This window comes from Pipistrellus kuhlii, unplaced genomic scaffold (assembly GCF_014108245.1).
Source record: "Pipistrellus kuhlii isolate mPipKuh1 unplaced genomic scaffold, mPipKuh1.p scaffold_m20_p_4, whole genome shotgun sequence".
Lineage (NCBI taxonomy): Eukaryota > Metazoa > Chordata > Mammalia > Chiroptera > Vespertilionidae > Pipistrellus > Pipistrellus kuhlii.
In genome coordinates this window covers 10,328,001-10,352,478 of record NW_023425540.1, presented here as the reverse complement: position 1 = coordinate 10,352,478, position 24,478 = coordinate 10,328,001, and the positions used below count along the sequence as shown (strand labels likewise).

General features: G+C 39.4%; 1 protein-coding gene across 4 annotated transcripts in view; it reads left to right on the top strand.

Annotated features, from left to right (window-relative positions):
• The window catches only part of SEMA5A (semaphorin 5A), a 368,047-nt gene that overhangs the window by 173,147 nt on the left and 170,422 nt on the right, over positions 1-24,478 (top strand). For all 4 annotated transcript variants that reach the window (XM_036409220.2, XM_036409216.2, XM_045571872.1 and 1 more), the window contains one exon: positions 9,134-9,233. In XM_036409220.2, coding sequence (XP_036265113.1) covers positions 9,134-9,233 — 100 coding nt within the window. The remainder of the gene's footprint in view (positions 1-9,133; positions 9,234-24,478) is intronic.

Here is a 24,478-nt window from a genome sequence, read left to right as displayed (position 1 = left end):
GATGAAGCAGTGAACTTCAGAAGAACTCATTTCCAGAGTACAGATATTTTATAAACTTGCAGCTCCTGGGTTTTTCCATGTGAAGAATGGATTAAGTGTGTTACATGTCTTTGCAAAGAAAAAGTGACAGAACCCCTGACTCACATGGAGCAGAGATGGAACTGACAGAACCTCTGACTCACGTGGAAAAGAGATGCAACTAAAAGCAAAGATGATGTGAGACAGCACTGTTCCCAAGTTAAAACAGTGCTTTAATGTGTCATGCTTACAAATAAAAATGTCAAGGAGAGACGCTTTATGCATTCTTGATATGTTGGATTTTTTTGCTTTTACCGATATAAAGATGTTTAGTGTATATTTTATATATACAAAATGTATATTTGTAATATCTCAATATATACTTATACAAATACACATGCATATAAGCAAAATAATCTTGCCACTCAGTGTGTGTGTGTGTGTGTGTGTGTGTGTATTAGAGGCCCAGTGCATGAATTCCTGCATGGGTGGAGTCTGGCCAGCCTGTCCTGAGGGAGGGGACATGACCAGTTGGCTGGCTTGTCTGCTGGTCGAACTCCTGGTGGAGGAGACAATTTGCATATTTGTCTTTTATTATGTAGGATATATACTAAGTGGCCAGATTATTATGTGTTCAGAGATCATAATAATCTGGTCACTCAGTGTATGTAAATGAACATATTGATGACTGTATCTAGACATAACTATGTATAAATTAATATGTATGTATGTATATATATGTATGTATGTATGTATATCTGTATCTAGATATAAATATGTGTAAATATATACTTATATATATACTTACCCATTTATATATCTGTGCATGTGTATATGTGTATAAACACATATATACCTACATTCATACACAGATACATGAATACATTCTACATAAATATATATGTAATTATTTTAGTTCTTTAAAATACTATATTTGAAGAGTTGTATGTGCTCTCACGGAGACTAATCCATGGTCTTTCCACTTTGTTATTCTGCTAGTGCTGGGCACGGGAAGATAGAGATTGGTAAAGAAGTCACAGGCTAGATTGTCCCCTTTGCCACTCATTGGCATGTGGCTTTGGGAGGTCATATAACTTCTTTGCCCTTTGCTTTATCAGCTATCAAGTCCGGGGGGTTCAATTGCAGGATAGCCAGTGTCATGTTCTGCTGGAATGACTGGTTCTGCTAAGTCCCAGGTAGGAGTTATAGTGAAAATAATTGAGCTTGAACATTTGGAGGAACAAGATTGGCTTGCTATTTTTCAACCTTTCTACAAAGCTAAAGTTAGGGAGAGTGTATTTGCCTATTTCTAAGTGAACTGATATAACCAGGCGCTGTCTTGGAAAAAAGCATGATGAAGGAGAGTAGTTTTCCACTGTTGGGTTCTTATGCTTCATGCCTTGTTGTGTGTGGTGATCCTGGTTTCTGTCTGCTTTGCTCTCGGACCTTCCTTTTTCCAGTTGTGCCTTGCACACTGGGCAAATGGAGGCATTCTTTCCTGTCTCCACCTGAAAAGCCCCACCAATTTCCTGCTTTCCAATTTAGCTCTTTTGGTGGGTGGCAACTGCTGTTTTCAATAAATTATTCCATGCTGCTCTATTACTAGCCGCTAAGGATTAATGTATTTTATACATTTCTTGGAAAATTGGTTTTAAATTTGGACGTTATGGGAACATTTCTGTCGTCCTATTTTGGTTTAAATTCCAGCTTTATCTGCTTTTACCACTTATGTTACATTTGGCAAGATGCATAACTTGTCAAAATCTCAAGGTTTTTAACTTTTACTTTTTATCTCTACAAGAAAGATTATAGATCTGGCTTTACAGGATTCTGAACATTAAACAAAAGAAATTGTTAACATGTAAAAATACCTAATGAGTTCCTAAGACCAAGTAAACATTGAAAATATAGACAGTAAGAAAAAAGTGTGAAGACACATCGGTTATTCTGATTTCTTTTTTTCATGAGCATCATTGTTTGTGAATTTGCGTATTTTCTCTCTGATGAGGTGTTTTGCCTTGCCTGCCACTCAACAAATACAGGAGGCTTTGGGACTGCTGACTTGAGAATGTCAATAACTGTACAATTTTTTTTTCTTTTTTACTTTTTTAAAGTATATTTTTATTGACTTTTTACAGAGAGGCAGGGTGAGGGATAGGGAGTTAGAAACATCAATGAGAGAGAAACATCAATCAGCTGCCTCCTACACACCTCCTAATGGGGTGTGCCCGCCACCAAGGTACATGCCTTGGACCGGAATTGAACCTGGGACCTTTCAGTCCACAGGCCGACGCTCTATCCACTGAGTCAAACTGGTTAGGGTTGTAGAAAAATTTTATAAGATTTTATTTGAGCCAAAATCACAGCAGTTGCTGGGAGCAAGATCTCAAGTGCTCAGGAAAATAACAGTGTTGCAGTTTCTTTCTTGCATTTGAAATTAAGGAGGGAATTTAAGGAAGATTAATAAAGGTGGGAGAAAGCAAGGCGGGGATTGGATTACAGGAGAGTTAACCAGATTATATGCTCCTTTGAGGGTGGGCACACTTATTTCCATGGTGTGTTAAGATGCACGGAAACAATGGATAGGGCTTGCTTAAGGCAAAGAGAAACCTTTACTAACAAATCGTATACCCGGGGTGTGACTACCCACCTGACCTATCCAGTTAGGAATTTATGACTGATCGCCCTGTGGAGTTACTTTCCCTAGAATCTCTTTTTTTCTCCACAAGACTGAAATCTATCGTCATCACAAAACTCGGGTAGCTGAAATCTATTATCTTCACAGAATTTCAGATAGGACTGGGGTAGCTGAAAAACTGATAAATCTTATTTTAGGGGTGAAACATGGCATGTGGGTGCTGCCCACCCACTGCGGGGAGTGCACGTGACTTGCTATGAGTGACAGTGGGTGGGTCAGGCCTGGAAAAGCAGACAGGAAAGGAGGAGGAAGGAACATGGTAGCAGTCTGGTCACAGTCTGCTAACCCGGCATAGTCCTGCCATGCGTTTCTTCTTATGTCTTTTGAAAATTCCACTCCTTTGTTTTCCAATCATATTTTTAGCTGAGTGCATTGGTCAAATGGGTTATGAGATGCACTGAAGCTGAAAATGAAGTCCCTAGAAGGGAGATGCAGGCCGACTCTATAGAGTAATAGTTATCTTTGCAATAGGACGTTCCTTTCACCACCTGGGGAAAAGGCAGGCAAGGAGAATTTCCAGAATGCCCAGCTAAGGGTACACCCTCCTTTGCTCCCTCTGCCCTACCGGGCCCCCTGACAGAAGGGCCCTTCTGCAGGAGGTGAGAACCCAGCTCGTGCATTTTCAGAAGTGTCCTGTCCCCCATATCCCAGCTGAATGCTTAGACTGCTTAGAAATTCAGCCATTGCTCCTTCCCCTTTTTATTCCAGAATGCTCTTCATTCCAATAAAGCAAATCAGTGATAATATTAAAAATGTCTTCCCCTTTACTTACATAAAGACCCTTGGATCATAAAACCTTAAGTGTGAAGATGGTAAAAGTGTTTTCTCGTATGGCTTAACTGACTTGTAGATTATGGTTATTAATAATAACAACAGTAAAGACAATAAATGTTGTATGTATTGGTTGACATAGTAGCTGGCTTTGGGAGAGTCCACCTTTTACAACTGTATTTTTCTTTTTTCTAGTGAAAATAAACTCACTTTCCAACTGAAGAGATCATGCATTTTTCTTTCTAACTTGTACTTTAAAAATGTGTCACATAGGAAGATATAGTTTTGATTTAAGGCAGTTTAGGAGTCTAGTGTAGTGGCTACAAACACCCCCTCCCAAGTCAGGAGCTGAATCTTACTAGCTGTTGATCTTGGCAAGACTTGGTTTCCTCACCTGCAATAGGGTGGGTGTGAGAAATCAGGAATTAAAATGTGTCTCGTACATAGAATAGCACCTAGCAGATGGCATGCACTGTTTGAATGTTAGCTATTTTTGTGAGGCACTTTACCAATAATCATATCATCTGCTTTATTATTATCTCCATGTGTGGTGTTAGATATCGATTGAATAAAAATATAATTTCATGAGAATTGGGAAGAGTAAGCCTTGATTTTCACCTTTTATTTTTAAAAAAATCTTTATTATTAAAAGTATTACAGATGTTCTCTTTTTTCCCCATTGAGTCCTTCTAGCCTGTACTGGCTCCTACCTACTCCCCAGGCCTTCACCACCCTATTGTTTGTGTCCATGGGTTAAGCATATATGCATACAAATTCTTTGGTTAATCTCTTCCCACCACCCACCCCCACCTTCCCTCTGAGACTTGACCATCTGTTACCTGCTTCTATGTCTCTCAATTTATTTTGTCCATCAGTTTATTTTGATCTTTAGATTCCACATATGAGTGCGATCATGTGATATGTTCTTGCCACCTGTGCTTCTGTGCTTCCCCATCCTCCTTTGGCCCCTTCTAGTTGAACCTGTGACTCAGTTTCCAATATAGTTTTCAAGTTTGCCAAAGAAGTCTTGCTGCTCTACTTATTTGATTCCTTAATTGACTAGAATTTGAAGGAGAAAAAAAAAATGAAACTCAGGCCACTTATTCCACCGAGCCGATCTTATTCCACCAGAGAAGTTTCCGTTCAATGTTTGCCCACAGTCTGCTGGGTCTCAGGTGACCAGTGCTGCTGCCCAGCCAGGCAGAGCCATCCATCTGGTTTTTGGAAGGACTGTCAGGTTTTGGACAGGTGCTGTTCTTCATCAGCACAATCTCCTGTGATCCTTCTTATCAAGCACTAAGAGGTTTCCTTGGCTCATAGCCATCATTACCTTGGATATTTAGAGTGCTTTTTTAAAAAGCAACTTTTACTTCTTTTTCTTTATTTCTTTCTTACTTTTTTTTTTTTTTTTTTTTTTTTTTGGTGGGGGTGGTGAGTAACTTGAATCTATAAAGCTAGTCTCTAGTTTATATATGTTAGTTATTTGGCCCACATTTATTAATACTGGGTATCCTATATAATAAAAAAGTAATATGCAAATTGATATCATTCCAAGACACAAGATGGCTGCCCCCATGTGAACATAAGATGGCCACCATAAGATAATCAGCAAGGAGGACCAGATTGGGGAGGGGGGGGCAGGCCTGCAGGGGAAGGCAGTTGTGTGTAGGGGGGAGAATCAGGCCTGCAGTGGAGAACAGTTGTTGGGGACCCAGGCCTGCAGGGGAGGAAAGTTTAGGGGGACCAGGCCTGCAGTGGAGGACAATTAGGGGCAACCAGACTGGCAGGGGAGGGCAGTTAGGGGCAATCGGGCTGGTTGGGGAGCAGTTAGGCATAGATCAGGCTGGCAGGGGAGTGGTTAGGGATGATCAGGCAGGCAGGCAGAAGCGGTTATTGGCAATCAGGCAGAGGCAGGCAAAGTAGTTGGGAACCAGCAGTCCTGGCTTATGAGAGGGATGTCCAAATGCCCATATAGGTCTGATCCCAGGCAGTCAGACATCACTCAAGGGGTCCCAGATTGGAGAGGATGCAGGCTGGGCTGAGGGGCAACCTCCCCCCCATTCCTGCCCATGTACGAATTTGTGCACCGGGCCTCTAGTGTATTTATAAAAGCAACTTTTCTTGAAGCTGTGACACTAGGTTCTTTTAAAAATTGAATCAGTACATTTTTGATAGATGTTAGTAAGCAATTATGTTGGTGCTTAAATAGTAGTAAGAAAAGGCAACATAAATCATTGCAGCTCATTTTGCAATAGAAAAATCAATGACAGAGGCCACATTTTTCTTTCTTTCTTTCTTTCTTTCTTTCTTTCTTTCTTTCTTTCTTTCTTTCTTTCCTTCCTTCCTTCCTTCCTTCCTTCCTTCCTTCCTTCCTTCCTTCCTTCCTTTCCTTCCTTCCTTCCTTCCTTCAACATGTATGTATATGTGAGTTTATTTGAGAGAGAGGAAGAAAGAGGGAGAGAGAGGAACATCAATTGGTTGCCTCCCATATACACCCTGACTGGGGGGTCGAACTCACCAGCCAGGACTGCCAGAGGCCATATTTTAACAATCGTGTTTGTGCAATGAATGGATTAGCTAGGATAATTACTATTAAATATTAAAAACTATAAAATATTGTATTTAATTAAAATATACAGATTTTTTGTTACTATTTAATTTCCACACTGGTCATCTTGCCTTTTATATTTAAATTCTATTTCATCATATGGTTCTTTCAGCAAGATCACATTCAGTAAGATCAGAAGAGAGGGATAGGAGGAAAAGGTGAATGCATTACTTGGGGAAAATGAGCATGTGTTAAGAAAGGCAATGTTATTGAAAATTATACCTCCCTCACTCACCACCTGCTGTGTCCCATTCCCAGATCACCTCACTCTCCCTGGCCTTTCTTTGGCCTCTGATGAGCTTACTCACCACCACCTACCCTGGTCCTCTCCTGTCTTGACACTGTACTTTCCTAGTTCTTCTTTTGAGCCCCTAACTGTTCATTTTCTGATTCCTTAGAAAGGATAAATAAATCTTCATGTTACTATTGAATTCTGTTATAGTGTTGGTGAATTCTATGAATAGGTTTACTGAGCCATCCTTGTTTTCCTAAATTAAACCTATCCCACATGAAAGTGTGTGTGTGTAATTATGATGTGCTAATATTTAAGAATGAGATGGCCCATAATTTTTCTTCCTCATAATGCCCTTGTCTAGCCTTAGTATCAAGATTATCAAGACCGTAATAGCCTCAAAACTACAGAAATGAGAGCTTTGAATAATCTCTGAAATAATTTATATAAAATATGTTTCTTCATATTTATATAAAATATGAAATGAACCTATAGCTCTTTTTGACATAATTGTGCTTGGAAGTTTATTATGTATTTTGTTTGGGTGTTTGAAACTCTAATAACAAAAGAATGTGATGAAAAGTATTTTACATGTATTTTAATGAGTGGACAGGCTGAGTGAGAGGGGCATTATAACAGTGGAGGCTAATCAGAGGATACAAGATATAATTTAGGGTTGGGGTCAAAGACCAGGGAAGAGAATGGATTGAAACTAAGTTGTAGGGACTGATCATCCAAAAGAAGACAGAGCATAATGATTCTGATCGTACAGGAGAAGTTGAGACCATAGGTATTGATACAGCTGTATTTTCAGTTACACAGATGAGTGGATGGGAACTTTGTCTGTAGGTGCTCCTGGGATCCAGTGAGATAGAAGGCCCTGTGATGCGCAAAGTTGGGCTAGACAGACCTTGTGGAGGAATGCACATGAAAATTAAAAAAGGACCAAATATGCAGATTGCCCAACTTGGATATAGTGTTAACCATAAAAATATACAGTTTTAATGGGGAAGCTAGTTAGCAATTTAAATAAAGAAAATTGAGAAATATTGACAGAACTATATGCTGGTAACTCATTTCCCCCTCTTTACATGACTTCTTTTTTATTTTAATATTCCAGGAAGTAGTATAACCATTGGTCATTCTAGGATTTAAAACCTGAAATATGTGTCTCTATCTTTTCTTTTCTTTTCTTTTCTTTTCTTTTCTTTTCTTTTCTTTTCTTTTCTTTTCTTTTCTTTTTCCTTTTCTTTTTTTTTTTTTTTCACTTTCTTTTAATTCTTTTAAATGAAAATAAAGATTACTGCATGGGAAAGGAGTTAACTCAAATCTTTCCTTTCCTTTTACCTAAGCCCCAAATAATCTCTCCTTTCTATTGTATGTATAAATACTTCCTGTAACGTTATAACCACCTGCATGTATAGATACTGTGTTTAAGGGACATTTTAGCGCTAGTTCCCTAACTGAATTAATAAACTTCTAGAAGGACTGTTTATTAATAACTTTTGATAGTTCCAGTGTCTTTTTCATACTTTGCTATAAATAAGTACTTTGTTTCAATTGACTTACTTATAATATGAGAAATTTATATAAAGTACTAAAAACAGTCACCATATATATAAAATTTTCAAAAACCACATACCAGTCTCTATTTAAACTCAACCTTGGTTTCCTTTAACGGAATAGAACTTCCAGTTGGTCACTTTCCCCCTTAATAACTGATACCAGAGAAATACTATATTTGTTACACAAAGCTATTACTTGGAAATAATCCATCTCATTTGCATCAACAAAGGCATTTTTACAGGACATGTAATAGGACAGGCATATATTCCTATATTAGATCTGTTTTTAGCATCTGCTTTTGCTGAAAGGGATTTTTCCTGTGCTGCACATTTTTTCCTTGAACCAGTAATTTTGTTGATTTGACAGGTACTATGTGCCTATTTAGTCAGTGTGATACCACTCAAAATGTTTCATCCGAGAAAAAAAGACAATCAAATGACATGGCTAATTGTCAGGGATGATGGTGAGGTATGGCATAAATGGCAGGTGAATCAATGCATATTTTTTCAGTGCCAGAAATGAGCTAATGAAATTTACTCAAATGGCTCATGAAACACCAGTGTAGCCCATTTCAAACACTGTCATTTTATAAGAATGGAACTCTGGGCTGGAGGCCATTTAATAGGATTTAACAGTGCTCATAAAGCACACATACACACACAACAAAACAAACACTGTCTCCAGAGAGAAGCTGCTTCCTAATTTACCTTAGAAAAAAGAGGCAGATGAGGCTGGAAGTGACTGGGGACCTCTCATGTTGGAAGGACAAGTCTAACCATGGGGCCAAAGTAGGAACCCAAGGGAAGGGATCTGGAACGTCTAGTACTTTGAAACAAGACAAATGGTGTTCCAAATGGTGTTTGTCCTTGTCCCTGTGCAGGCTTTGGTGATTTTTCCAAGTCTTCCACTCTTTCATGTCAAGTTGCAGAGGAAATGCTGTGTTATTTTCTGCCCAGCCCAGAGCCAGTGGGAAAATGCACATCTGGCTTGTAAATCACAGCCATGCACTGATGCCTCGCTCACTCTTTATAGGGTGGCTGTCCTTTGCGCTTTACACGCTCTCAGTGTGGATAGTGTGACCTCCTGATGGAAACCTCCAGTGGCCCCTCCAGGGTCATGTTGGGGGACCTTCACATCCTCTCTGAAATGTAATGTTTGCTACCTGAAGTGCACTCTCTGTGGTCCCCAAAAGAAAAGTCATTCATTTTTACCTTTTCGTTTATTTATTTTTCCTGTTTAGAAATTGGCCCCTGGTTACGGGAGTTCAGAGCGAAGAATGCTGTGGATTTCTCGCAGTTAACATTTGACCCAGGACAGAAAGAACTTGTTGTAGGAGCAAGGTGAGAGATCTAACCTTTTGCCACCACACATATTTCCGGCCTTCGTGTTACATCTGTGCTAGTTACACGTGAACTGCTCTGCCAGAGGTGATGAGTGCTAAGTAATAATTCTGCTACGGATGAAATACAGTGTGAGTGTCATAAAGCAGTCTGCTAAGAGTAGGATCACGCCTGCTTTTTACAGCAAGTGTCCATTGGGCTCTCCCCATGTTCCAGAAACTGTTCTAAGATGAATTCATTCATTTTTTTCCTCCCATGAATCCTGAGAGGTAGGTATTATAAGTATGATCAACATCATATTTTAGAAATGAGGAAATTGAGGTAGGAAGTGGATAAATTCATTGCCTGGGGCATGTTTGTTGTGTCTAATAATAGATGGACCAGGTTTTAGACCCAAGCAGTTAGGTTCCAGAAACTATATTCTCAACTTCTCACTAGATTCCTCAGTAAAACTGTAGAGATCAAGAGACCATAATGTCCATTTTTCCCCATGTTACTTTTTTGTGTGACCATGATGAGGCCATTTACCCAGCCAACTGGGAATCCAAGGAAGTTGTTACTCCTTATATCTCTTAAGGTACACAAGTTCTTATATTTAGGTCAACATTTGACATTCCAGTGTGCCATCAAGGCCACTAGAACACAGACAGTCAGCACAGATCTTGAGATTTCCCCTCAAACTTAGCATGCTTTCCTTAGAAAACAGACATAACCCTAGCATTCAAGTCATCTATTCTTGTCAGTGTATTTTGAGGATGATATATTTAAAAAAATACTGTAAGCATCTTTTAGGAAAAATGACATTGAGCTTGAAGAAAAAAGTAATTTGTAGATTTGGACTCTTGGAATCTAGGCAAAGTACTTTGGACAGTGAAGTGCTCATCTTTTTAGCCCAAATTTACAAGATTATAAAACATACTTTTCACAGCAAGAGAGGTTGTTCAGTTCCCACATAGACCTGGGTGAAGCTAAATCTGCCTTAAGTTCTGGGCGTTATAGACAAACCTTGAACATATGGCATTGGTGTTTTTGCCATCAGATCTTAAGAAGCCCTTGTGCATCCACCCAATACTTGAAGACATTAAGATGTGTGGCTCTAACTTGAAAGTAATAGACAGAAGTGGGTTTAATTCCTGACACTGAACATGTCACCTGCATTTCTTTATGTTTGTACACAGTGAATACGGACCAGATGGGCTCACTCGGTGTGCTTTTGCTTACTCCAGCCCGTTGCCAATACTTGGTGGATTTCTGATGCTGATTTCCATGGAATTCTATCACTGGAAGCCTGAGCTCTTTATTGCAAAGATTTTTAGCTGGTTTGCTTGGCCTCCAGATTTTCTCTCCTTTCTGCATACCATGGCCAATATCATCTTTTTTAATATCTGCTTACAGCAGCTCCCATGGGATAAACCTTGCCTTTTTGGTGTGGTGCACTAGACTCTGCCTTGTGGTCCCAAATTAATTTTTGTTTTTGTTTTTCATTCTCTTCTAGTGCAAGCATGTTAATTATTTATGTCACCCAAAAAGTAAAAAGTTTTCTTTCTTGCCTCTGGGATTTGGTTACTTTTCTGGAATATTAGCTACCCTTCCAAACCAGCACAAGTTATTTACTTGGTGAACTTGTAGTAAGGATCTGGCTCAAGGCTTCTTCATCTTGCCTGACCTGTAACATTCCTTGCTCTGTATGGTCTTATTGGAATTCCTGTAAGATGAAATCTGTCATCTGCCTTCATTAGTTCACTTACTGCATTATTTCTTGTCCAATGTCCTCCACTCCTTATGATCAGATAGTGACTTACCAATGGGAAGAGGCTGTGTCTGTCTTGTGTTTCTCTAGAAGACAGCAATTTCTCATCCTGGTAAAAACTCAGAGATGTCTGTTGTTTCAATGTATGTACTTCCAGGATTTGATTTGTATGTCACCCCTCTGCACTTGGAGGAAACATAAGGGAAAGATGTGTGGGTTGAAGCAGATTCATTCTAGATACCTACATTATGGCAAGGACACAAGCGAGTGGGATCCCACAAGCCTCAAAACTAACCGTATGGAAGATGAGCTTTTTCCTTTAGCCATGAGGGAAACAGGCCCCTTCTGGGACTGCAGATGCAAATATGACCTCAGCTGTTGTAGCTGGCTCAAAATCCCTCATGCAACTCCAAAGAACTATAGAAAAGGATTTCTTGTGAGCTCGACTCAAAAGACACTCCATCAATTTGGGAGATTGAACAGGTTACACTACATGTTTGCATATATTTTGCCAGTGGCTGGAATTTGGTCAATGGCACATAATGTCCTAATGAATGAGAAGCCACTGAGCAAAATGGAACTTACAACAGACATCTCATAGTCCCTCTAGGATAGAAACAGTTCCTGGGAAATATCTTCCTCTTAGGGCCCTGAGGAATATCCACACTAGTGTTCCTGGAAGCCTTCATCTACCTCTTCTCACCACAGCCACAGCCCAGCCACACCAGGGGGACTGGACTAGTCATTGAGTCAACCTAGTATGCAGTATGGCATGGTGACCAGCAGCAATAGGATGTCCAGACTTAGCTCATAAAAGTCCAGGATGTGCAGTTAAATGTGAATGTCAGATAAGCAATCCTAGGACATGGGCTGTATTTTCTATTCTAGTACAGTGCATGGCACATGGTAGACACTCCATAAACAAAAGAAAGGATAACTGGACTTGCTTAGCTGTGTGACCTCGAGTCCATTTCAGAGTCTAATTTTCTCATCTTTAAATTTGATATAATTATTCCTATTCCTTTCAGCTGTTGTGAGGATTAAATGAAATAACCCATGAAAAGTGATTGTCACAATAGCAGGCACCCAGTAAGCATGCAGCGGTGGGGAGCTCTGTGTCTGTCTGTGGGGTTGGCATACATGTGTGTATATATTTTGGCCGATATCACAGAGTAAGAATAGGAATCTTACCTAGAAGACTTGGTGGGATTAGGCTCAGAATGTTTGGGAAGGAGAGCCAGCCAATTTTAAAACTAAAAATAATCCAGCCCTCAGATCCCTGTTTGGGAGGGCTTTAAGCTAACAAAAAAAGTTTAGGTAGCAGGTGTATATTGTAGAAATCTGTAATGATTTAAATATATGATGGATAGAAAAGTACAATGAGAGTTTGTTTTTATTTATTAGCACTAGGCATTGTAAAATTGTTTACTGGATGGTTTCACTTTATACCAGTCTCACTTTATCTTTCTGAAATTAAACTCAGTTCAAGATTCTGTGTGCTCTTTGCCAAAAGAATTTTATTGTGCAGCAAAACAAAAACCTTTCCTTAGGCTATTTGTGTTGTATAATGACAGACGGTCCTTGCATCTGAACTCTTACATTTCTGGAAGGATCTCTAACTCTACCATTTTCTAGGAGCACATTATCTTTCATAATATTTTAAAAGCATTGACTTTCATAGCCTGCTTCCCCAAGCATTTTTAAAAATTAATAATGGTGTTTTAAATGATGTGACTCAGGCATTTTTATTGTAGAAAATATGGAAATACAGGAAAGCATAAAGAAAAAAACAAGTTCAGAAATAATCAGTTAATCTTTTTAGTTATTGCCCTGCTATATTTGATTCTAGTGGTTTATATTATGGGATAATATTTTCTGACTGGATTTTATATATTTTATCTAAAAATCTACTATAAGCAGCTCCCATGATATGTAGCTAAAACAAACAGAATGAAATTCCAGAATGAAAGAATATGCTGTGGTTTAGAGATATTTGAGTAGGTAATTATGGAAATAATCATTGTACTAGTAGATCACATAGTTGACACAAATGTAAGTTTCCTGCATTTAGAATTGTAACACCAAATGTACGGGAGAGTGATTCAGTTCTCCAAATGAATCATGATCTTTAGTGTTACCAGTTCATTGTAAAGATGGCAGGAGATCCTGTGCTGAATTTAAATATTATTCCAAAAGGTAACTAGCTTAGAATGCACACAGTGCAGGAGGTTCACAAGTCATCCATATTTTAATAAAGCATAAAGGCATACAGCCATAAGGAAAAGAGATTCTCATTAAAGTTAATAGGGGTTGAGTTCATCTTTTCTTGCTTGTTTTTTGAGCTACTTTGTCCATATAACTTCATTTCTGGGTATCTTCATTATCTCTGACAAGGTCAGTGTCAAATAAACATATAAATTGAAGGGCATAGAAAGGCTTGCACTTGCCTGTAAGCTCTCACACAGTCCCCTGGGGGTCCAGGAGACCCAACCACTTGCTTCTGATTGAAGTGGTGAAATGGAAGCCCCTGCACCCAAAACTTGGGTCAATTATGATTTGCCATCATAATTGATGGCAAATATAATGATTTTTATCATTGGAAATTTTAAATTGTATTAAAATTGCATCACAAAATGGGAGCATTATAAAGATATCAAGAAAAAGGGAGTTTCCTTGCACACCTGATCTGATGGGCTTTCCAGCCTACAATGCATCTTGCATCGAACTTACTTAGTAACCAGTGGATTATTTCCATGTATTAGAAGGTCTTTCTGTATATATGTTGGTACAAATAGTGTAGATTTATAAGCAGCATGTTGATTACCTAAAACTAAAACTAAAACCTGAGTGCTTCCAAGGCTGAGCTCGGTATTCCTTTACTGTCACAACAAAGTGGTTTTGAAAAAAAAAAAATTTTTTTGTATTAATTTGAACCATTTGTTTTGCTCATGGTTTGAATCTACCAAACTAAAGATAAAAAGGCAAGATAAATTACTTCTGTTGTACTGGGGCTGTATTTGCTTTAAGTATCAAAGTGTCTATTCCCATAAGATGACATGGAATGAATGGGCAGGCTTCTATTTAATTTGAACGAGTTTCTTCTTTCAAGATGGCTTTGTCACTGGTTCTAAACAAAGGACTCTATATTTTAGACTCATAGAGAAGTCATTTTTTTAAAAAAAGTTGACTAATATAATTCTCTCTTTTTGGTGGTTATAATTTCTCTTTTCATTTTAAAGTTTTAGCTTAGGACTAATTTGTTGGAAACAGCAGGTAATTAAAAGGAAACTGGAGATTTTTATGAGATTTCTGCCTCTAGTAGCCACAACTTCTATTTCCCAAGGGCTGTATTTTAGTAAAGTGTGTACATTAAAGAAAACTCCTGCTGAATAGAATGAAATCAGCAATTAGGAGTGAATCCAAAAAACATCAGAACACCATCGTGCAAAGAAATCCCAGGTAACCGTGATGTTTATGTTGTGTTTACATTAATTACAACTTAGGAAAAGCAGCTGGTGATGAAAAGAAGGCCGGTGCTTTTCATTCTTGGTCTGCATTTTCACCCCTGCCCACCTGGATTTACTTTAAACCTATACTTTATGGTTTAAATATTTTTTCTCTGTCATTTTCTTCTCTGTGTTGGCACTTGATTCATTTTCTCTTAAGATTCTCTCTACTTATCTTCTCCTCCATGGTTCTTCCCTTTCTTCCAATAGGCCCATTTGGTTAATCATGTTAAAAAGCCCACTCTTTTTCTTCTGGTTTTATTAAATTTTGTGCAGTATTTGCCAAACAGGACATTCATTCAAAATTCAGCTTTCTCTGCTTCCTAGTCCCATCCCCTCTGATTCAATGCTGGAAGGTGGTCCTGGAGTGAGAGCTTCTAACAAATAGGTGGTCTATAGACGCTTTTGTGGGAAAGACTTCTAATCATGTTCCTTTTGCTGTTGTGAAAAACAAATCATCTCAGCCATTCCTTCCCTGCTGGAGCTAGAGAGCTGGTAAGCCCAGCTCTATTCACATATGTAGTTAAATCTAGAGTCTTCCATTTTTCACATTACATGAATGAGTCAACACAAGAGTGTGATCAAAATAAATCTAACTCTTTACTTTGAGTAATGTATGCAAGATAAAATATTTGAGTTGAGAGCTTTTCTCCTTGTGGGTCCCACGTGGCATCCTTCAGAATTTAGTAGATCATTTGTTCTTCTTTCACGACTCTTCATTCGTCAAATGTTTTTTGAGCCTAATTTATGTCAGAAAGTGTCTTAGGAATTAAGAAAACAAAGTTGAAGACTTGATATCCTGGCACAAGGGTTGACAAGCTGAGGTCCAAGTTGGCCTGCTGTCTTTATAAATCAAGTCTTATTGGAACACAGCCACACCTATTTATTTGTATCTTAACTATGGCTGCTTTAGCTGCAGAGATGAGTACTTGCCAGTGAAACCACAAAGGTGAAATCTTTGTTCTCAGAACCTTAAAGAAAAGTTTGCTGACTCCTGGAGTAGTGGGTGGGTCAACACAAACAATTAAATTCTCCCAGGGAGGCCTGAGTTCAGGGCCCTGGAAACATCAAGAGTGAAGGAGCATGATGGAACCTTGTGGGTGAAGAGGGTGCACTGAGAGTGACTCTACCCATTGGGCCTTGGGGATATATAAGGAGTCTGACATGTGGGGTAGTCTTCCCTCCAGAAGGACCACACCACAGGAAGAATCCCAGATTATGTTGAACTGTGACTGACCTGTTGGTGGCTGAGGAGGAATTTAACTATAGGTGAGTCCAGAGCTTTAGGTGTGATCAGATTATGGAGGAGCTTGGACTTAATCGTCTAGAAACCATGGTTGCAATTCCAGCCATCATGAGAGTTATCTGAGAGGTCTTTTAAGAAATAGATGCCCAGGCCTCTCTTCAGTCTATTCGAATTAGACTTTCCTGAGGTAATGTTGGAATCTCCTGTTCAACCAGCTCGTGATGATCTGCTTGCCTGGCAAATTTGAGAATCTCTTCAAGTGTCATTAGTTGCTCAGGAGATATTCTAGGTCCATCTATTAACAAACTCAGATTTGCATTGGGGAGATACTTTTGTCATACTGTATGCAGAATGTGCTAGAATTTGGAGAATTTTGGAGTTAGGGATAACAGTTGGGGACTGTGGACCTGGTGACAGTAGAGAGAACTTAAACTTAGTGATAGAGGAAATGGAGAGAATTCAGATTTGAGGCCTGTTTCAGAGGTTTCACTGGGTTTGACAGTGACTGATGGTGAATATAATGGGGTGGCTGAGGTCAAGAGCCAAAGGTGAGATTTGGGAGTGTGGCTTGTGATGGCATTAGCTGGGCTTGAGCAAATGGGGAATGAGTTGTAAATCTTTGATTATTTGAAGAAACAAACAAACAAAAAAACAACCCTCAGATTTTGCTAATTTTGAATATAACCCAGAAAAATAATTATATATAGAGATAATTTAAGCAGTGACTATTTCTAGGAAAACAGAAATTAAAAGAATCATAGGATAATTCATTTGATATTTTTTTAAGTGAAAAATGATCTCTATTAACTGAAAAAATGGAAAGGAACAAACCAAATACCCTGCGGACATACACAAAGCAAAAGTCACAGGTTAAATTTAGATAGTAACTCATCATAAGTCATCATCTGTAATCCTCAAAAACACTTAGAGATTTGCAAGTAATATTTAAAGCATATAAAATTTAAACTATCAGTGTGATTATCAATATTGATTAATAGCTATATCACCAAATTTGCTTAAGGGAAAATGTTTTTCTGATTTTATATATCTGAAATTTGCTAGAAGCATTGGTCTTAATTGTAGCATGCCACTAAAAATCCATCTGTGTTTTTCATTCTACTTGTCAAATACCAAGAGGCTATCCATGTACTCCTGTGACTTTTAATCTTGGTATTGAAATATAACCAGAGTGCTATTAAGACTGTTTGATCTTGGTTTTGATGTATTCTCTGGAACTTATTTCTAATAACCAGGACTTATAAAGGATTTGAAATAGGCATTTAGGGAATGAAATAAAGAATGAACTAAGCCAATAAAATTCTGGGAAAGTGATTACTGAACACATATGGTAACAACAACCATAATAAAAACAAAATTGTTTTTAAAATTTTATATCCCAAAGTACACATATTTATTATTTTTCAGGAGAGTAGGAAAAAGATGGACTGAGGAGGTAGCTCATAACATATGACCGTATTGTACATTTCTTTCCATATTAAAAGGAAAGAAAATCAGCATTCAAAGCCATGATCTAAATGGGATCCAACTATTTAAATATTGTGCTATGTATATGGAATAGTTCGCCAATTTTAAAACTTAATCAAGCTCCCCAAACTTGTGGAAAATGTATGTGAAAGATAATTTTGGAAACATTATAACCACAGAAAAGATAAAAGCTTTTGGAGCTGAAACTGGTTCGGCTCAGTGGTAGAGCGTCGGCCTGCGGACTGAAAGGTGTCAGGTTCGATTCAGGTCAAGGGCATGTACATTGGTTGCGGGCACATCCTGGTTGGGGGTGTGCAGGAGGCAGCTGGTCGATGTTTCTCTCTCATCGACGTTTCTAGCTCTCTATCTCTCTCCCTCCCTCTCTGTAAAAAGTCAATAAAATATATTTTAAAAAAAAAGCTTGGAAATTGTTTGACATAATAAATATTTGCATTTAAACAATTTTTATGAAAACAGTTTTGTGTTTTAAAGGATAAAGGTACTACTTTTCTATAGCTGCAAAGTCATAGACTTATATTTTAATGCACAAATCTGTCAGTGCCACTGAAAATTTGGGAATCATGTGGGTGCTTTAAGCTCTGTGCCTGTTGGCTATTGGTGCCAGTGATAACTGAATCTAGAAGTAAAAAGAAATCATGGAGGGTGGGGGGTGGGGGGAAGAGATGAAGCTGGCACAGGTCACAGGTCCAGGTGAGGCTAGCTTTTTTAGTAGCCATCAGCTCTCTGAGTTACCCTCCTGGTTACAGGTTTTATACAGTGTGTGTTTTGTCTTCAGATTATTTCATGACCAATGAGGTCTAATCCTTGACATGCTTTTATCATCATTGTTAAAACATCTTAAAGATTTACTTGCTGTTTGTCTCCATTTTTTCTTTGTGCAAAATGCAGGACCATCTTTAATACTTCGTATTCTGCTCCCTTTCCTTAAGAAAGCCTCTCACCTATCTGCTCCATAGGAACTTGAAACTTTTTCTTTGATTTTATAGCTGTATTCATCAGAGACCAATTGAGTTATTCTAAGAGAATGTCATTTTAAAACACCTGTGTCTTTCATAATTAATGGAGGTCAGAGTTAAGTTTTATGGTGTCTCTAGATAAAATGAGTCATTTAGTTAATATGCTCATGATGGCTCAACCTTTCCTTTAATGCCAGCTGAATTTTATTGCTTTACACGAGGACACAGATGAACTTTGCCTATTAAGGCCCATACCGCTCCCTCAGAGAATATATTGTTGTGCTTAGTGATTTGTTGCTAATAGGCCCCTGGGGGAAGTGACGGGATGCAGGCATGAGTTATTCAGTCCTGCAGTCAATAAGAAATAAACCCCAGTGACGAGGGAGGCAATGCACTCAGATGTCTAGGGAGTAAGGGATGAACAGGCTTCAAAACTGTCAACCAGCATCTGCCAGATTGAATGGCTTTGCGATTTGAATTATTCAGTCTATTGGACCCTATCTGTGTATTACCCCTGTATTAGCACTACTAATAGTAATATTTATTACATTGAATGGGCAGTGTCAAATGTTATTCCAGAACATTGAAAAAAAGTAGATCCCTAACAAGGGGAAAAGCTCATACTTTTGTTTACCATAGTCATTACAATGGACCTTTGTAGCTTGGTTAAACCCTTGCTTTGCACTTCCATAATGAGAGGGGTGGGGAGGGCATGGAAATGGAGAGCAGATTCCCTCAGCTGTACAGCTAATACACTCTGAGAATCTAATCTCCTAACCTTGTGCACCACCGCCTTTCTCCTTAAACAATGCTAATATTCCTCCTCACTACCTATTTAAATCCAAGGGTGTTATGAAGATTAATGAGGCCACTTAAAATGCTTTGGGTTGCTCAAAGCATTGCCCTGCAAGAGAAACTGAGCCTGTGTGAAACATTTGGTTAGCGTTCCCAGTTGGCGGGGAGCCAGAGCATTACTCCTTCATGTTGGAAAGGTTGGTAGCCTTTCTCGTGAACCTCACATATGTGGTGTTGCCTCCTCCCTGAGCTCACAATAGCAAGATAAAGAGGTTGCCTCTTTGGGAATGCCCTGGAGAATAGCCACTTGCTATAAGGACCGTAGATCTTCCTTTAGTGTGTGAGTGGCTCCACATCTGGGAATATCCATTTTTTATTCCCTTTAGAAGATTTTCTTTCTCTGTGTAACCTTTAACTTTGTAGGTCGTTGACCTAAATTCTAACAGATCAAGCTGCCTGGGGAGATTTTGGGTCCCTCATCTTGCTAGCTGGAGGGGAATTTTTCCAACAGCAAAAACGCACTTGGACTTGGAGCCAAATAGTTTGAGGAAAGAGGTTTGTGAATAGTAGAATCCACTCTGGTGTTTTGTCAGATTCTTAGATTCCAGCGAGAGTAGGGAATTCCACAAATGTTTCACTTTTATTTCATTTTTTAGAATATTTTTTAAAAAATCACTGAAAATTATGATGGATAAAGTGAATACTGAAATGTGTAATATTACATATTTCTAATATGGAAAGGTCCAGCAAGGCATTAAATTGCTTCCTTGGGATTTATGTAGACCACAGTCATGTATTAAGCAAGTATTTGAAAACATCTACCAAAATGAAACAAATAACAAAAGAGCGACAAAAATGTAACCAACCCTACCGACATAAAAATAGACGTTAAATACATGTTGAGGCTCTGCAAGCTTACTTATCTATTAATTCCACTTTCAAAATTTTCCAGGCAGTGTAATTAACTGACTTTATGATTAACAAATGTTAAAGGTAACTACTCATCGAATATATTTTTACTAGTAAAGAATTATCTTTCATATTTATATGCTGAGGTTTTATTTAAGATTATGTTGAAATACAGTCCTCATTTGCAGATGATAAAAACACTTGAAAAGCATTTCCCAGGAATTTATCAAAACATACCATGATAAATCTTTTGAAGTCTTTCCTTGGATGGCCATATGGTCATCCAACTCTATTGGTCATTTCACACATCTAAAAATGGTCATGGGCTTGTAGGAATTTGTGTTATTTAACTATTGCATAGTCTTTCATTTCATAAATGAAGAAACTTGGGCATTCTTTAAATAAGCATGTGTAGGCAGTGTCAGGGAGAATTTATGAGAAATAGGAGGACGACAGGAAGCACCATCTAGTCAACCAGACCAGCAGGATTTACATTCTCTTAATGAGCAGACACATATGTCACAGTGAGATCACAGCCCCAGAGGTGAGATTCAATGACCTGGAGAATCAAAAGCTTGTCATTAGCAAGCAGTGCTAAGCCTTGAATCATCTCAAAATTAGTTGTAAATGTATAGGTGACTGAACAATGAAGGTATGAGATAATTGTACTATAAGAACTATTTCTCTCTCTCTCTCTCTCTCTCTCTCTCTCTCTCTCTCTCTCTCTCTCTCTCTCTCTCTCTGTTTGTGTGTGTGTTTAGTGCCAGTGAAATTAGGAAGGGGACATTGGATGACCAGTGAGGCCACATAGCACAATGGGACAAGGGACACTGGGGTGTGTGTCTTACCTCTAACCCTAGGATTTTCCCCGAGTCCTAATAATCTTGGATAAATCATACTGCACATCTTAATTTGAATAAGTTTCGCCATCTACAAATGGAGGGTATATTCTCTCTAATGACAACTCAGCTCTGGAATTCTTGGAGTCTATGGTTTTTATTAGGTTAAAAAATAATTGAGGAAGTGTTAAAATTAACAATTTGCATCTTATAATCCAGAAGATATCAAAGAAAAAGTTCAAATCTTGGTGCTTTTCTTCATTAAGATGGTGGTGGAGGTGTTGCTGGCAGTGATAGTATCTCATTATTACTTTGATGCTTTTCCTAATAAGCACAATCCTCCTCTCTGCCCCTTCCATTCACCTATTAAATGCCTCTGATTTATTACAGATGAGATGGTTGTGAGAGCACCATAGTTCCCAGCAGTTTTTAGTGAATGCAGAGTAAATAGTTAAAGTCCTGGTAAAGGCTGGCAGTGGAGGGTGGTACTTTTCTAGACAGTGGGGACCTGAGGGGCAGAAAGAGTATAGTCAGCAGAGTTAGGTTTGGAGCTGTAGACTAAGCTGTGGCATGATTGTCATCATAAATCAGTGTCTTCCTGTCGTAGTCCACTCGAGCTACTGTAACAAAATACCACAGATCAGGTAGCTTATAAACAACAGAAATTCACTTCTCATACAACTGGAGGCTGGAAGTCCCAGAACAGGGTAGCAGCATGGGGGGCTCTGGTGAGGGCCTGCTTCTGGCTGGCAGATGGCTAGCATTGAGTCCTCACATGGTGGACAGGGCTTGGGATATCTTTGGAGCCTCTTTTATGGGGGTAATAATGCACCTCTCAAAGGCCCTACTATCCTAAAGGTAATACTATCACCTTTGGGGGTTAGGATTTTTAACATGAATTTTGGGAAGACTCAAATATTAAGTAGAGCTTTTATGGAAAACATCTGAGAACTGCACCCAGGGGTTTCAGAGAATAATCTCTATACCTTCTCCTCCAATCCTCTCTCCAAGTAGAGAAGACTTTAATGCTTCTCTCCAGCTGGCCTGCCCAGAGCTCTGCAGAACATCAGGGACACTACCATCCTCTTTCTTCAATGGCATTAAGAGACTTTTTGCTCTTCCTTTGGGTATGAGAGCTGTCTTTCTAAAAAGTTTCCAGTAATAGATATTATAATGTGGACATGTATGTGTGTGTGTGTGTGTGTGTGTGTGTGTGTGTGTGTAAGAGAGAGAGAGAGAGAGAGAGAGAGAGAGAGAGAGAGAGAGAGAGAGAGAGAGAGAGAGAGAGAGAGAAAACACGGTGAATAGCCTTGTAATATCATCAAAGCCCTCAGGTAATTCATTGACTGAGAATATGAATAGTTTCTTTTACAGGGAATATTAACAGAGACAATGAGTTGGAAAGAGTGTGATGACTGGGTCCCAGAACCGAGATAAGATAAACAGTGTTGTCTTTTTTTTCCCCTTGAAAAATCCAGCCATGGAGAATATGCTAATTTCATTGTGCCTGGAAATTTTGATATACTTATAAAACTCTAGCAGTAACTATATTAATTGCATTTATACAATGTGTCAGAAGCCATTCTAAGTGTTTTCATTGGATTTAAACCTCACAACCACCCCAGGGGGCAGCTTTGAATATTAGCTCCATTCTTCAGATGAGAAGACTGAGCTACACAGTGCGACAGCTTTCTTCCTCAGGTTGGATGGTGATAGAGCTTTGGCTTTTACACAAATATTCTCAATCGCTAGGTAATGCTGTCTCTGTAACAGAGGGACAATGACCACTGTCTGCTTCCTGTATTCAGGAAGCCACTTAGAACACCAGCCTGGGGGTCAGGGTCAGGTGCCCTGGCACTCCCTGATGGCCGGTGATTGCGTCTGGTGCCACTTGTATACTCAGCACCTGAGAGACTTTTCTCTCCCTGTGTATAGATTTCTAATGTTTCTTACAGAAGTCCCGCTGGTCTCTTATTTCCCATCAGTGAGATCTTGGCAGCTCTGCAAATGCAAGCTGGCCTCCAGGGGTGCCCACCGGGCAGCTGGTCTGCAGTCTTCCACGTGCGCACTGAGTTCATCATCCTTCCCCCACAGGGAGGTGTTTCTGTTGGAAGCCTTGCCTCTGCATGGTGCCTGGCTAAATAAAAACAGACTCTTTCCCTAGCTGGTTTGGCTCAGCAGATAGAGCGCTGGCCTGTGGACTGCAGGGTCCCAGGTTCTACTCCCATCAGGGGCCCATGTTCGGTTTGTGGGCTCTGTCCCCAGTTGGAGCATGCAGGAGGCAGCCGATCAATGATTCTCTCTCATCATTGATGTTTCTCTCTGCCTCTCTCCCTCTCTGAAAACAATAAAAATAAATAAATAGATATTAAATAAATAAATAAATAGGCAGGCTCTGATGCAATAATCTGTTCTTCATAGTGGGGTAGGAGTCAACGGTAAGCAAGTGAGGAGACGTTTTTCCCAGATGGCTTTGGGGCATGTGCCCAGGGTTATTTTCAGAGGTTAAGTTGGAGGGACACAAAGAAGGTGGCAAAGAGGCCTTTGTAGTGGTTGGAGGAGACAGTTTTCACTGAGTGCAGGAAGGCAGTGTCCCCATGGCGGGGGACAAATTGTGAGATATCTGAGTGCCCGGGGGCCGATCCCTGGGATGCATGAGACCCCCCTGAAAGGGGTCTTAGTCCTGTTCCTTCCTCAAGCAGTGTGTGCACTCATGCCATTGGATGTCAGCTCCCTACTGAATTGTCCTCCCCATCTCTAGCCACACCGTAGGCTTTGCCTTTGGCCTAGCTGTCCCTTCTATTTCTACTGGGACATCATTTCTGCTTCTGACATCTACTCATCTCCCCAGATAGTTAAAGTAATCTACAATTCTTTCTTAGTGGTGTTGGGAAAATTTGGTTATTTTTTAAATATATATAATCTTGGACTAACCCATTATAACTTAACCTCAGTTTCACTGGGACTCCTCCCCACCACCCTGCATTCTTTACTACAGTATATGCCAAATTCTCCCGGCTTTATTGTCTGCACCTGGGCAGACTTTCTCCTCTACGCATCCCCTGAGTGCCGCTCCTGCACTCCAGCTTCTCATCTGCGTGCAGTTTCTCCATGATTTGAGTTAGAGGCTGAGACATCTCACAGAGAGGCCCATCTGTTCTTTCTAAAAGCCACAGCACTAGGGTCCAAAGTCTAATGCAAAACCTAATGTGACCCAAACCACCCGCTCCCCCCAAACCCCATCTCATGCTCTGCTAGCCTCGATTGCATATTTATTTCACTGTTCTCCCTCTTCACTGTTGAAAGCTGATAGTTTCCTTCTCTCTGATTTCCTGTTTCACACTTGGGAAGATAGGGCTGACTCTTTCAAGCCCTTGATGCTGGACACAGTTAATGCTTCTAAACTTATGATGCACTAACTCCATCTAACAAGACAGATCACTCTAATACTCAGAGCATTGGTGAATTCAAAACCTAGACACATTTTAATGATAAAGCCCAGTGAATGTAGGTGACCTGTAAGAATGAAGACTCATAAAGAATGGTTTTCTATCATCTTTAGTTTCAGAATCCAATGCCCATATCCTTTTGTCCCTTTCACATAGATCAAGAGAGCCAATAGTAATGTAGACTTAGCTAAGTTTCTCTCTCTCTCTCTCTCTCTCTCTCTCTCTCTCTCTCTCTCTCTCTCTCTCTCTCACTCTCTTTCACACACACACACACACACACACCTTGTGC